At 41.3% G+C, this 15,443-nt stretch overlaps 1 protein-coding gene across 1 annotated transcript; it reads left to right on the top strand.

The window, feature by feature from the left end:
- Positions 1-315: 315 nt before the first annotated feature.
- kctd3 (potassium channel tetramerization domain containing 3) lies at positions 316-14,290 on the top strand. Its single transcript, XM_012881530.3, has 19 exons — positions 316-820; positions 1,149-1,202; positions 2,368-2,413; positions 2,568-2,641; positions 2,760-2,818; positions 4,093-4,173; positions 4,309-4,437; positions 4,909-4,999; positions 6,079-6,269; positions 6,399-6,514; positions 6,646-6,733; positions 6,961-7,077; positions 7,830-8,000; positions 8,108-8,263; positions 8,439-8,535; positions 8,631-8,824; positions 8,932-9,070; positions 9,165-9,287; positions 10,566-14,290. Exons 1-19 carry the CDS (start codon positions 750-752, stop codon positions 11,074-11,076), a joined length of 2,508 nt encoding a protein of 835 aa, XP_012736984.2. The 5' UTR covers positions 316-749; the 3' UTR covers positions 11,077-14,290.
- The last annotated feature ends 1,153 nt before the right edge of the window (positions 14,291-15,443 follow it).

Below are 15,443 nucleotides of genomic sequence, written 5' to 3'. Positions count from 1 at the left end.
AAAAAGACCGTGGCAAAATAACATCACAGCAGTTTTAGAACAGCAATAGAAAAGTAGCAATATATTTGTGTATACGTGTTAATTGAAATGGGTAAAAAAAAATAATAATAATAAATAGTAATAATAGTAATAATAATTTTTGCAACAAAGATTTTACGTGTAACAATCAAGATAAATCCCCTCACGATAACTGCGTATTCGTCGCATTTGGTTTAAAAATCGCTTTATCTGCCTTCGTTTATGTGTTGCCTCTTATTCTCTCCCCCTAAGTGACTACAACACACTTCCTTTATGGAAGAGAGGTTTGCTCTTCCATACGTAGCACCATATGTTTAAACGAAGGAGCAAGTTATCGGAGGGGAACTATCTTGCTCCAATGCGGACGCGCATCCCAGCTGTTTCACGTTGCTAAAAATTCTGCGCGAGCTGCCATCCCGCGATTTCCACACTGTGCAGCGATGCGATCAAGCTCGCCGGAGTAATAAGAAGATCCTCATGTAGCCGCTTTCGTTTACAAAACGCCGCCGACCTTCTGCGTCCACGATGCGGAGGCTTTTCTGATGCGGCCGCCGTGGTTTACACAGGCTGAGCGTAGCGGATATGTGGCGGATGGTGGTCCCAGGGAGAAGCTGCGAGGCTGGGGAGTCGGGGCATCAGCCGAGTCCATAGAGGAGCGTTAGCGAGCTAGCCTTCGTGACCATCCGTGTGACATTTTCGTGAAAACACTCCCCCGGTTCGGCTCGGTCATCATGGCCACGAACGGTAACAGCTCGTCGCCCGGGATGGGGGAGATCGTCCAGTTAAATGTCGGGGGGACAAGGTAAGCGAGGTCCAGCGGGCACTGACAGACGATTGTCATCCTTTCGTAAGCATTTGCTCTTACTATTATGCTCAGAACATCTTCATAACGTTGTTGGTACTTATGTAATTGAAGCAGATTACGCCTCCAAGGCATGGCATCATTACTGCTGCCACAGCATGAATAATTTACTTTGTACACAATGTACCGTTTCTTCACAATGCAACCCAATAGTTTCTTGTAAATCGCGTTCCTCTGTGTTATAACCACCGACTTTGAATGTCTAATTACATAAAATGTTCAGTCACACGTTTGGAGCTCTGATCTTGTGTGCTTTATCCTTCACAAGGTTCAGCACATCCAGGCAGACGCTGACCTGGGTCCCCGACTCCTTCTTCTCAAGGTTAGTTCAGTGGTTTGAGCTCTTGTTTTATACACGGCACCTTACAAAAAGTATTCACACCCCGCTGACCTTTTCAAACTTTTTGACATTACAATCATGACATTATCTGATCAGCTCGGTTGGAGTATTTCTAGCACATTAAGATGTTTCGATTGAAACCCCCTCCACTGTAGCTCTGGCAGTGTGTTTAGTGACATTTCCCTGCTGGAAGGTGAACATCTGTCCCGGTCTTGAGTCTTTTGCAGCCCCCTGTAATTACCTCCACCCAACTTCTCATCATTTCTGCTGAAGCTTCCCACAGCATGATGCTGCCGTCCACCATGTTCCCAACCGCACAGAGCTTTGCATGTAGGCCACATTTGAATACAAAGAACCTGCCGCACTTTTAGATTTATAGTTGTAAAGACCTTTTATACACCAACTGTTATCTCTCTTTTGTTTTACAGCAATGCGATGCTTTGTGTTTTATAGCAGCGCAATAAAATATGTTAAAGTTTGTAGAGTATAACACAATGAATGCGTCAAAGCTAAAGAAGTATAAATATTTTTGTAAGGCGTTTGAAGTTTGTGGACATGCTCTTCTTCCTACATGATCTTCTTCTTTCCCGTCTTCATAGCTGTGCCAAGTTTGTGGTAGACAAAGAGGAAATTAGTAACGACCGTTAGGATCACTCGAAAGGGAGGAAAATTAGCTCAGTTATTCGATTGTTGCATTTTGTGAACTCTGTGAAAATATTTAAAAATTCTTAAAAAAAACAAAAAACTTCAAATAGGGGTTGACAGTTAAAGAGATGCAGCAGGTTGGGGCGGCTGAGACGTGTTATAAAATTAAACACAGCAGTAAGTGCAACTCTGCGACAGCTGAGCGGTGCTATAAACGCCTGTCAGAGCTGCTGCTAAAAACACATGTCTGCCTGTCAGTCAGTCAGTCTCTGCTCCCAGCTGTCTGTGGTTCAGTTACAGCCGAGTGTGTGTGTGTTTTTTTTTTTAAATACAAGCTAATGCTGTAACATGCGGCGAGGTTAATAATCTAGACTTCAGAGTTGGCACGTTAGCGTTGTTTTTCCTGGTGTCGTGATAAACTGGTGGTAGTGGTTAAAGGTATCGGTGCGTGGAGATGGAGCACTGGTTTAGTTAAACGTGTGTGTCTGTGTGTGTTTTTCAGTTTACTGAGTGGGAGGATATCCACTCTGCGGGATGAAACTGGAGCTGTGAGTAGTTGGCTGCTTTTTGCTTATTTGGGATCTCTCCTGAAATCCTAAATAAAATGGCTTCTGTAAAGTGTGATTTGTGAGTTAAAACTAACTAATAATATTTATTTCAATTAGTCATCTAATCTTTAACTCCTGGATTTATCACTTTCAGATATTTATCGACAGAGACCCTACAGCCTTTGCACCAATCCTGAACTTTCTCCGAACCAAAGAACTGGACTTGCGGTAAGAGTTTCAAATCAGTTTTGCCAAATATGCTTGACTGCTTCATTTTAAAGGGAGGCATTATGTATATCTGTACAAAAAGAAATAACTTTTCCGTGTCTTTTTTTTTTCTTTGCAGAGGCGTCAACATCAGTGTGCTGCGACACGAAGCTGAGTTCTATGGGATCACTCCTTTAGGTCTGTTAAACACAGTTTCACAAACTAGACTAAAAAGGAACGCAACAATGCTGATTGGATTCACAGGTCCATGCACAGTTCCTTGTAGAAGCGTTCATACTCCGGCATAGAGGATTACTTAAGTGTATTTTATTGGAAGTTTGTGTGATAGAGCATCAGATAGTGGTGCATCACTGTGAAGTGGAAGAAAATGCTGATTTTTTTTGTTAAAATCTGAATGGTCTGGCGTGCATTTATATTTAGCCCCCTTTACTCTGTCACCTCTAGTTCAACAAATTGTCCTCAGAAGTCACCAAATTAGTAAATGGAGTCCAGCTGTGTGCAATTTCATCCCGCCGTAAATCAAAGGGTTATTAGAGAACATCAGCAGGGTTAGGGTGGAAAAACAATAAAAAAAGTTTTGACCATCTCACAGAGCACTCACCAATCCCTCATCTCAAACTTAAAAGAGTATGGCTCAACTGCAAACCTACAAAGAAATGGCCCTTTACCGTTCCTGACAGACATGGAAGAAGGTGCTCCGCACAGATGACTCCGAAATGTAACTTTGTGGCCAACATGCAAAATGCTGTGTGTGCTAAAAAAAACAACAACTGACTGCAGACTTCTCCAATACAACCCCATCTCCACAGTGAAGCATGGCGGTGGCAGTATTGTGCTGTAAAGATGTTCTACTTTAGCAGAGACAGGGGATTGCTGGAGTATTTGGCTAAATACAACTGGATACCACACGTTCAGATTTCAGTTTGCAAAAGAATTGAAAAACCATGTACAATTTCCTTCCACTTTAAGATGGTTTATAACATCAAAATAGGCAAGACACTGTATAAGACATAAGTTATGTTTTTATATATATATATACACACAGTATGTTTGTTTTATTTTCCTTAGGTAGATTTGTATCATAACAGGACATACGAGATTTCATCCTAGAGTCAATCATTGTCTTACCCATAACAGTGTTACTTCCACATACATGTTGTTTTACATCCTGTTTCAGTGTCTGGAACTTCCCCACATTAACGAAGGGAAAGTTACCTTTTAGAAATCAGTCACATTCTTGAAATCATATAAAACATGACAGAGATACTCATGGAAGTGTTGTCCGTCCGTCACAAATTAAGTGAAGAGAATAGAAACTGAAAGCACAGGGTATATGTAACTAAAGTAAAACAAGTACACATTCTTTACAAACCAATAGTAGCAGTAATGACAGATATAACTTGAGTGAAGTGGTTATGTTGATGAGCGTTTGTGTGTGTGAACCTGTGCAGTGCGACGCCTGCTGCTGTGCGAGGAGCTGGATCGCTCATCATGTGGTAGCGTTCTCTTCCACGGTTACCTGCCTCCCCCAGGTAAAAACATAAAACTCACACTGGACACTGAATGAACCGAAAACACAGAAACAATCTACAATCCAAGTCGCTATAATATTACAGAATAGTGTAGAAGTAAAGCAAGTGGAGATTTGTTTTTATTTTTTTGGACAGCTGTCCCAACTCGTAAGTCAACCTCTGCTGCTTCTGATGAACGACCGGGCCCGAGTGGAGCGGAGGGCTTCACCCGTGTTCCCCTTCCTCATCCTTCCTTGTCTGGAACAGATGGCCCAGAGAAACTTGGTAAGGGGGTAAAAAGACACTTTTCAATTTTTATATTAGATTAAAACATTACAAGGACATGTGATGCCTTTTATTTTAACATCTCTGCTAAGGGTCTGTATTGACCGGCTTACTGTCTGCGCTTTGAAATGCATCTAAAATACTTACTTGGCTCTTCAGTTTGTCCACTTGCGCGTCCTAAATGCATGCACAATAGAGTATGTGTATGTATTTGTTTGTGCTTTTGTTGTGAGAGTGCATTAGTGCTGCTGCTAATGTGACCTGAAATCTTTTTAATGCTCCAACAGCACTGACTGAAGTAGCCTAGTTTCATATATTGACCTGGTCCTGCTGTCTGAGAACAGGGTATTCAGTTCCTGCTTCCTGGCAAAGTTTTCGTCTTTCAAGCATTCAGGGATTAAGGTGGAAACAACAGTTCACTGTTAGAGGCAATGAAAAATGAAAATATGTTTGTTCTGTCTGTGCTTCCAGATTCCATAGTTGACCCCAGGAAAGTGCTGATAATAGCAGGACACCACAACTGGATCGTTGCAGCTTACGCACACTTTGTCATCTGCTACAGGTAACATTTTTAACATTTCTCATCCAGCTCTCATTTTAAAAGCATAAATCTTTTATTGGTGGTTTTTGAAGCTGTGCCTCAAACTGTGGTCCATGCCTTACAAATTTGTCCCCCAAGGTCGTTTACGGGCTTTGCTTCACAGTCCTCTCAACGCTGTGGTTATCCCTGTTGCTTCTGCACCACATTTTTTCCTTCCACTAAAATTTTCGATTAAATAAGTTGTGTACAGCACTCTGAATGGCCAGCTTTCTTAGGGACATTTCTGTATCTCTTTTGTGTTGATCTTAAGTAATACAACAATTTTCTAAGAAACAAAATTTTGGGTTTTCATTGAATGCGGTCTTTAAATTGAATAGAAACAATAGTAATATATTGCTGCGTGTATGAATCTATGCACCAGTTTTTATTTTTAAACGGAATTAATAAACCATATGTAACTTTTCGATCATATTCTGATTTATTGAGATGCACCTTTACAAGGAACATGAAGGCAAAAATAAGGTCTAGATGCTTTTGTACCACTAAGTTAATTTTATATAAAAGGAGCTGTGAGTATGATATTCACTGTAAAATCAACCTAAATCATTCTCAGTTGTCTCCTGGGATGGAAGTAACAATCCCTATAAACAATCGATCCTCTCCATCAACAATGTCTTAGTCACGTTTTTCTCCTTTCAAACCTAGAGGTACGTTCTGGAACTACTTTGGTTCAAAGTGTAGCCCGTGTTTACTTCCTGGTTTCTAAGCCAATCATATGAGAGTTCCCAGGGTTCCCAAAAAAGAGCGCAGCATTTGGTATTTTATCTTGGCAAAAGAGCAGCCTGAGAACATGGAAGCCAGTAAGAGAAGCAGACCAGAAATAGAACAGAATACAACAGCATATACCTGTCTTGTGTAAGTAAAAATTCACAACAGCAACACACCGTTTAAAAACAGCGTATCAGATTGCTGTGATTGGCAAGGTGTTGTACCGATTTGAGCCACAAGGTGTCAGTATTACTTATAGCTCCTTTATATAGATCAATTTAAACAAAGATCCCTTAAAAACAGGTTACAGTATGTGCATGCTCTGTGTGCAGGATAAAGGAATCGTCAGGATGGCAGCAGGTGTTCTCCTCTCCCTACCTTGACTGGACGATTGAACGTATAGCACTTAATGCTAAAGTGGTGGGTGGTCCACACGGCGACAAGGACAAGATGGTGGCTGCCGCCTCTGGAAGCAGGATTATCCTCTGGAGTATCCAAGACGGAGGCAGTGGAAATGAAATTGGTGGGTTTTACAAGTTAAAAATGTGTTCAAGCAGATAATAGGAATTACAGGAAACATCACAAGTTTTGATCATGGATCCCACAAGTCCTGCACTCCGATTCCTGTCATTCATGGTACCTTCTGCCTTAGGTATATTCAGTCTCGGCGTTCCCGTTGACGACCTCTTCTTCATCGGGAACCAGCTGGTGGCTACTAGCCACACAGGAAAGGTTGGAGTGTGGAACGCCGTCACACAACACTGGCAGGTGGGATATTTAGGATAAGACACGGAAATATGCTGAATGCTTGTGTTCATTTATACATGTTTGCCATATTGTGCAGTTCATTCTATTTGCCTCTATTTCCCCTAATATGTTCACTTTTCATATTTTGTTAGGTTCAAGATGTAGTTCCCATCACCAGCTGTGACACAGCCGGGTCTTTCCTTCTACTGGGCTGCACCAATGGCTCCATCTATTATATAGGTACAAACACATTCACACAAAGAAACCAGTCATAGTCAAGTCCTGTCACAACGTAAAGATGAATTTTTAACTCTGTTTAATTATTTATAAATTACAAAGAGATTGCTACTGTTTTTGTCACTAAAGGTTTTCTGTCCAGATGTTTTAGATTGATTATTTATCTGATGTCAAAAGTTTTTTAAAATTCTTAACACATATTCAATGACATCTCAACTTCCTCTTCTCAGACATGCAAAAGTTTCCTCTGAGGATGAAGGACAATGATCTCTTAGTAACTGAGCTTTATCACGACCCTTCAAACGATGCCATTACTGCGCTGTCCGTGTACCTCACGCCTAAAACCAGTAAGTACTCTGTAAATACTGAAAGAACAAAGGGTTAGATCAGATGGAGCCTTTGCTTTTTCCCTTTTTTTTTTCTTTGGCCCACATGGAAAAACACTGCGTGGCGAAATACTGGCACAGTATGCCACCCTAAACCCACCATCCACATGGTGACACACAGTAGTGGCAGCCACATGCTTTGGGGAGGCAGTTCTTTTCTCATTTGTTAAATTGTCCCAGTTAAAATTCACTTAATAAGTGGAACGACTGGCAAATTGATGATCTCAGACACTCTCCATCCAATCTGAGTTGGGCCTCAGCTGGTAGAGACATGCCCTATGAGACTTCCAGCTGTAATTGCCACTAAACGTAGTTTCCCAGAGTTGTTGACTCAAGAGGCTGAATACAAATGTAAGCCACATGTTAACACAAGTTTTATTACTAAAAAAAATGGTGAAAACATGGATGCCTGTAATGTGTTACTTTTTTGTTGATCTATTACATATAATTCCAATAAAATACGCCAAAGGTTCTAATGTGACAAAATGTGAAAAAGTTAAAGGAGGTTTTAATATTTTCACATACGAGTGTATTTGTATTAGACTTGCTTGTCAAACGTTTGATTTTAATTGATGCTACACAAATGAGACTAAATCTAATTTAGATAAATGTTCTCTTTAGCCTCCAGGACTGAAAAAAATACTAATTCGAAGACAACTTGCTCTCCTGTCTGTATGTTTTTTGTGTTTTCTTACCCTCGACCCTGCTCTCAGGTGTGAGTGGGAACTGGATAGAGATAGCCTACGGGACGAGCAGCGGTGCAGTGAGAGTGATCGTGCAGCACCCAGAGACAGTGGGATCGGGCCCTCAGCTCTTTCAGACGTTCACTGTGCACAGGAGCCCAGTGACAAAGATTATGTTGTCAGAGAAACATCTGGTGTCAGGTAACAAAAGTTCCTCCGTCGAGTTTCCTCATAAGGCACTAATAATAACCTTCTATTTTTAATCTTTTTAATCTTACTGGGCTGTTTTTGTTTTGCGTGCGTGCTAGTGTGTGCGGACAACAACCACGTTCGGACGTGGACGGTGACGCGGTTCAGAGGGATGATCTCCACACAGCCAGGCTCCACCCCACTGGCTTCCTTTAAGATCCTGTCCCTGGAAGAGACGGAGAGCCATGGGAGCTACTGCTCTGGGAATGATATTGGTGAGAGTGGGAACACGAGAAGCTCATACAAATTTAGATTAATACCAATTTTATCTTAGCTTTTGAAATAGGAGCTCCTGTTAAATCCTGTCTATGATCCACATGGTAATGACAGTATTATGCTGTGGAGATCCAGTTTTGGTCGTTTATCCGCTTAATTGTCTTGTGTTCACAGGCCCGTTTGGAGAGAGAGATGATCAACAAGTGTTCATCCAGAAGGTCATCCCCATCACCAACAAATTATTTGTGAGGCTCTCTTCAACTGGAAAAAGGCACACTGTCCTTTATATACCTCTCTATGCTTGGCATGATTCATGTTATCGTGGGTCACATTTGACTTTCCTTTATTTGTTGTTTTTTTTTTAAGGATCTGTGAGGTGCAGTCAGTGGATGGAACCACTATCACCTGCTTCATGGTTCGGGAGTGTGAGGGGTCCAGCAGGATGGGGTCCCGACCGCGGCGCTACTTGTTCACCGGTCATGGAAACGGCAGTATCCAGATGTGGGACCTCACCACTGCGATGGACACAGCCAACAAAGGAGAAGAGAGGAAGAAGGATGGTGAGGAAGGAGAGAGAAGTGGCAGGAGAAGGATTCAGCTGTTACCAGGCTGCTGTGTCGTGTAAAGGAAGAAGCGACGTTGTAAAGGCTTGTCTTGTGTCTGGCAGATGTAGGTGGACCGACAGAGGAGGAGCTGCTTCAGCTGCTGGACCAGTGCGATCTAAGCACCTCTCGCTGTGCAACCCCAAATATTAGCCCCGCCCCCTCTCTATTGCACCACGCACGCCTCAGAGAGTCCATGTCAAGGTCTGACAGATGGCACGCTGACTACACCGTATAAGTGTTCGCTAATGCTTTTGACCATTAAAGGTCTCACCTGTCCGTCTCCTCTGAACTACAGTCTGCAGCTGCAGGCCCCAGAACCCATTCCTGAGAGCCAGGCCACCTATGGAGCTGTGCGGCCCTACAGAGAGAGCCCCCTGCTGGCCCGCGCTCGTCGAACCGAATCCTTTAACAGCTACAGGTGAAGCGACACTTCTCATGCTATCTAGATCACGGTTGGCCAAGTCCGTTCCTCAAGAGCTGCTGTCCTGCAACGTCTAGATGCATCCCTTCTCCAACACACCTGAATCAAATGGCTGAACTCCCTCATTGGCTTTCAGTCATTCAGCTCTGCAGAAGTAAGGAGCCATTCATTGGATTCAGTTGCATTGGCGAAGGGAAGGATCTAAACGTTGCAGATAGGTAGATTCCCAGGACTGGAGTTGGGCACCCATGAACTATGTTTTGCAGTTTCTTAATGTGTGAGGTTAAAATTGCAAACAGTAAAGCATTTATACATTAATCTCACTGTAAATGATCTATAAAATTATGCTAAAATGGAAAGCACTCCTCTTTCAGTTTATGAACCACTTACACTGTTGTTGGTACACACAGGTTTAAGATTAGAATATGTTTGAAAAAGCGGTTTATTTGAAAGAGTTTTACTCATTTATAGATTAATTACTCAGTGATACATTTCTGTTCATTTTGATGATCAGGGCTTACAGCTAATAAAGATCAGATTTTTTTTATTAATTACTGCATCAGTGCAGCGTGGCATATGAGCCTGTGGCTCTAAGGTGTTAATGAAGCCCAAGGTGCTATAAAAGTGGCCTTCAGTTCGCCTGCTTAGGCACTTCTGACATCTCCTCTGCTTCAAGAGACCTCAGGAATGTAACGATTGCAGCCCATGTCCTACTGAACGGACTTTGCTTTACAATCCTCTCAAGGCTAAGGTTATCCACTTTTTCCATCCACTAAACTTTCCATTTATAAACTTGGATAAAGTACTGCATGAACAGCCGGCTTCTTTTGCAGTTACTTTCTGGGATGTGCTTGATGACTTGTCTGCTGAACGGCTGCAGTTTTTCCAAGTGTTAAAAAGGCACTAACAGAACATTTCTGCACTTCAAAAATATTTTTCTGTTAGTCATATTTAATATTATCATATTACAAACTGGATTTTGGATTTTCATTGCATGTTAAACCAAAATCATCCAAATTAACAGAAAAAAAGGTGTAAAATATGTCGCTCTGTGTGTAATGAATCTATATAATATATGAGTTTAACTGTTTGAATTAAATAAGTAAAAGAAATTACCTTTTTAATGAGATTCTGATTTATTGAGCTGTACTGGTTGATTGTTTGTTTAGTCAGTTAGGAGCTTGTCAGTTGTTGACAAAACAGGAAGAGCCGGTGTTCTCCAGCCATAAAAGCAAGTCTTGTCTTCTAACTTCCCTCCTGTATATTTTTTTATAGAGACTTCCAAAACTTTAGCCTGAGTCAGACATCCAACACTGGACCCAGCCAGATCCCCGATGCCCGACGCTCTCTGTGTAACTTTGGGCCTGAGGACAGTGAGAGGAGCACCTCTGTCATGGAGCTCTGGTCTTCACGCAACCCAGGGAACATCTCAGGGACTAAAGCAGAAACGAGTCAGGAATCACCTCAGCAGACCCCAGACAGTCCGGTTCCAGGAGCGGACACGAGGCGAAAGGTGCACCCTCAGCCAGAGGAAGAAGATGGCGTCGGATCAGGCGGAGATGGTGTGAAGGCCGACGGAGCTGTGAGGAAGAGGGGAGTACTGGAGGGGGGCTTCCTGGGGCGCAAGAGGGCGCCTCCAATTCCATATCTCTCCTCTGGATCTGAAGGTGGGGGCAGTGATTCATCCGCAAACGCCTCGCCCTCCCCAACCAAACTGTCGTCCTCCACCTCGCCGCGACACAGGAAGCCAGCGGCTGAGGCCTCCAGTCATGACAGCAGCCTGTGAGAGCGACTCGTCCCCTGATCGTTGGATTTAACCTGTAGCTGCATGCTGGAGGTCAGTGCTAAATATGAAGGCGAAGGAAGAAAACACAATCAGCTGCAAGAAAAGTCCCGTTCTTACACATAGGTGTGGCTCATGAAGAAGCTACAAGTTTCCAACGCTCTCAGTATGACATCTGAGGAAGAATGCATTTCCATAATATTCTTTACTCAAATCTGCGAGGTATAACTGGAGTTTCTTTTGTCTCAATCTGCTTTTTGTGTGTTTTAAGTCTGTTTTAAAAGTCGACAACTTCAGAAGCAAAGCAAAGGTCACAGATCAGGTCAGTTACAGGAAGAGTAAGACCAGAAAGACAAAACAGCACAATATTAATAACCATGCGTTGGAATGAAGCATATAGTTTGGGACAGAGGGATGCGAAATCAAATTTACAAAGGCATTACTTTCTGTTTGGTCAAAATACCGGAAATTTAACAGTGTGCTTTTAAGATCGTCATCAGCATTAGTAAATTAGAAAAACCTGTCCTAGAAACAAATATTTACCTGAAAAAGCTTGACATACATGAGCTTTTTTGCCCTATATCTGCAATAATCCGAATAATAAGAGCTCATAAGACCCTATCGCGGATTGGATGTTCATGAAATTTACCTAATTCATGTTCCCTTATCCAGAATATTGGCAGCTACTCTGATTTCCAGAAGACTTACTTTACTGCAGCCAGAGTCAGAGGGGTTTACATTAAACAACAGCTGACAGGCAGCAGTTAAGTTTTGCAGGTCGGGCATGCAATACAAGCCTCACTGTTAGCTGTGTCAGCGCTCAGCGCAATGCAACAGTGCAGCAGAGATTCAGAATAGAAAGCTGGACTCCGTTACCCAGATGAAGGTTATGGCAAACGATCATGTGTGATTAAATACTGTAGATTGTCATTAGTTTACCTTGACTTTATATAAACATAAAGGCCTCTGTCAGTTTCTTGACCCTAGCACAGAAATTCCAGTTGTTTAATGTCATATTTTAAATGTACAGTGGCTTACAAAAGTATCCGTCACATGTTTTCTCCCAAATATTTTTCAACGTATTTAGTTGGAAATTTATGAGAAATACCCAAACAAAGCAATACATGGCGTGCATCAACCTCTTTTATTCAGATATCCTTAAATTTAATCTAATTGTAATGATCGGTTCAAATACAGATATGAACAAAACAGCATCATAAAGACCAAAGAACTCAGCAGGAAGCTCATGATTAGGCTGTAAACCAACAATTTAAGCTTTGAACGTCTCACCGAGCACTGCTTGATCCACCGTCTGAAAATGGAAAGAGTATGGCCCAACTCCAGACGCCACCAAAACATGGCCGACCACCTCGCTGGGAGACCAGGTTCAGAGAACATTAATCAGAGAGGCAGCCAAGAGGCTCTGGAGGAGGTGCAGTGAGCCGCAGCTCAGTTGGGAGAATCTGTGACAGGACAATTATTACAAATCTGGTCTTGATAGAGTGGCAAGAAGAAAGCCATTGTTTAAAAAAAACATTCGTTACTCCTATTTGCAGTTTGTCACGAGCCATGTAGGGGACACAGGAAGCACGTGGGAGAAGGAGCTCAGTTCAGACGAGACTACAGCTGAACTTTTTGGCCTCTGGGAGAAAACTAACACTACACATAATCTGAAACAGAACGCATCATGCTGCGAGATGCTGCTCATCAGCAGGGACAGGGATGTTGGATAGAGCTGATGGGAAGACAACAAAAAAAACTTGAGGCTCGACTGGTGCTTTAACTTTTCCAGCTGTACAACATCACCAAACACGCACCCACAGCTACGATAGAACCGTCCAGATCAAAGCGTTGAAACAACTTGAAAACCATGCATAGCAATTAAAAACAGTCTGTGTCTGTAAGGTGACAACATAGGAAAACGTTGCAGGGGAACAGGAATACTTTTGCAAGGTACTGTATATTTGACATTTAGTGATAGTCCTTAAAAAATAACATTCACATGAACACTCGTCAGACCTTGTTTTTTAGGGCTCAAATCTGAGTTAAGTGCTTTTTTTTCCCACCCCGCTTGAGATTATACCACATTCCCCCAAAAGGTGCCTGTGCAAGACCATTTAATAACACTAATAACATTTATTAGTTTCATTTTTCATACCTTTATACTTGACCTAATGGGAATATTTTACACATACACTCCCTGCGTTGTGTCAGATGGATGTTGTAGTGCCTTATTTACCTGTATGTTGTGATTTATCGGAGAAGAATGGTGACCAAAGGATTGTGAAGAGGGAGATCACTGTGTAGGAACATGATGGACCTGCTCGCAGACGAATAGTTTTATGAAAGACATAAAGCCAGTCAGATTAGAGTTAATTACAAACCACAAGGAGAGAAAAAAAAAGGCTGTGTATATGGTGCATTAGTGAAGGCTTTAAATACATATTTTAATCGATGCATTTCCAGATGTGTTGTAGGTGGCTTGTTTAAGTTTTGTGTTACTTTAACACCTTAGACCAACATTGTGAAGTAAGGAAGTCTGAGAGCTGTGTAGCTTATTTCACTATGGCCACTGCTTGTACAGAAAACACAGATTTTGATACAGTAACATTACAGTCAGTCGACATGCATATTGAAAACAAAATCCTAATAAGGATGCACTCATGTGTTTCGTTGTATGTTTATACTAACATGTATACATAATAAGGCCTATATTGATGTGATCACATATTGGACCTAAATATGTCGTTTTTCTTGCACTATACAGTCTAATATTGCAGTAGATTTTCTGTGTTTATTTTAGATTACAAAATATACAATTTAAGATGTGTTGTAGAGCATCGTTTCCTTGTTTGCAGCATGTTTTCTCTGTTGTCCATCAACTCTCGTCTGGCTACGTTTACATTATATTACAGCCGGATTCTAATGAGCTACAACATATGCGTATATCTGTTTATTTATGCTTCTTTGTGTGATACTGTTTTATGTACTGAATTTAGGGAAATGCTGGGATATGAGGTGATATTATTTACAGCCGAACTGATCACTTATGAAGTTGATATTGAATCAGAGTGTTGACGTTCACTATAACCTGTTAATGAACAGAGCATTATTGGTCTTTTCCAACCTGATAGTGGGCATGGGCTGGTGTGAGTTTCTAAAGGTATGATAGCCTTGTATAAAAATATCACAGTTTTACAGTATCTCCATATGCAAAGAAAAAAGAGGTTGCTAAAATGCTTAATAATATTTGAATTGTATACCAAAAAAAAAATCAATGATTATGCTTACCACTGTAAAAATTATCTAACACACAGAGTAAGGTTATAGCAATGTTATTGCACATATAAAATGAACAACTGCTATATTTAGAAGTTAGTGCAGTTTAATTTCTATTTAATCTATCAATATAATGCCAATTTAGAACTGCTCACTCAAGGCACTTTACAAGACAGATCCAGTTTATATACAGAAATGTATATAAATAATCATTTTAGTCAAATAGACTCAATTCAAATTCTGTTACATACATCCCAATTTGATCGTAGATATAAAACAAGACAGTAAATCTCAGTTTACAATGCATACTAGGTAAAAACTGTACTATCTAAGGAAGCCCAGCCAAATGCATTGGGTTGTTGATCTAAAAGGACCTCACCTCCAGAGCAAGAGAGTGACAGAGAACGACTGACTGCATCGTTACCTTTCACTTCACTAACTTTGGAGATTTCATGCATGTGGCCACAGTGGAAAGGAATAACTCCCTGGTGTCTGCTTCGGCGCTCTGGAGGAAGGTCTCCTCACAACCACTATTGAGCATGTTTCTTATGGATAAACCTTACATACACCTGCGCACTCTTACAAACGCAGGTGCTTGGATCCAGGTGCTTACAGATTTTCATGAAATACATCTTGTATTAAACAATACTGCACATTTTTCTGTCATGGTATCAAGCTGTTGATACTGTGATACTTTATTGGTTGGTTTTGCTGTTCTTTTTATATCTCTCTTTGCAGGTGTAGAAGCAGAGCAGAGGGTGTTATCTTGCACTCTTTTTCCTCTGCTCTGTTTTTGTCAACTTTTCTCCCTTTTAATGTTTTGCCTTATCTTTTTCTCTTCCTTTCTTTCTCGTTTACCTTTCCATTTCTGTGTCCATTGAGTTTAAAATAATCCCAAAATAATATCTAATAAAGTTTTTTGCATATATATCACGCAGAGCACTAGCAAAAGCAGTAATGCTCCAATTGTGAAAGTACATATGTTGGGCTCTCTTTGGCACTAAGACAGCAATTCTTAATGCTACACAGTCAAACAGGACACATTTGGAATAAAAAAAAAAAAGGAAAGGAATGACTCCCTTTAAAAGCGT

The sequence above is a fragment of the Fundulus heteroclitus genome, unplaced genomic scaffold (assembly GCF_011125445.2).
Source record: "Fundulus heteroclitus isolate FHET01 unplaced genomic scaffold, MU-UCD_Fhet_4.1 scaffold_503, whole genome shotgun sequence".
NCBI lineage: Eukaryota > Metazoa > Chordata > Actinopteri > Cyprinodontiformes > Fundulidae > Fundulus > Fundulus heteroclitus.
This window is presented reverse-complemented; position numbering and strand designations above follow the sequence as displayed.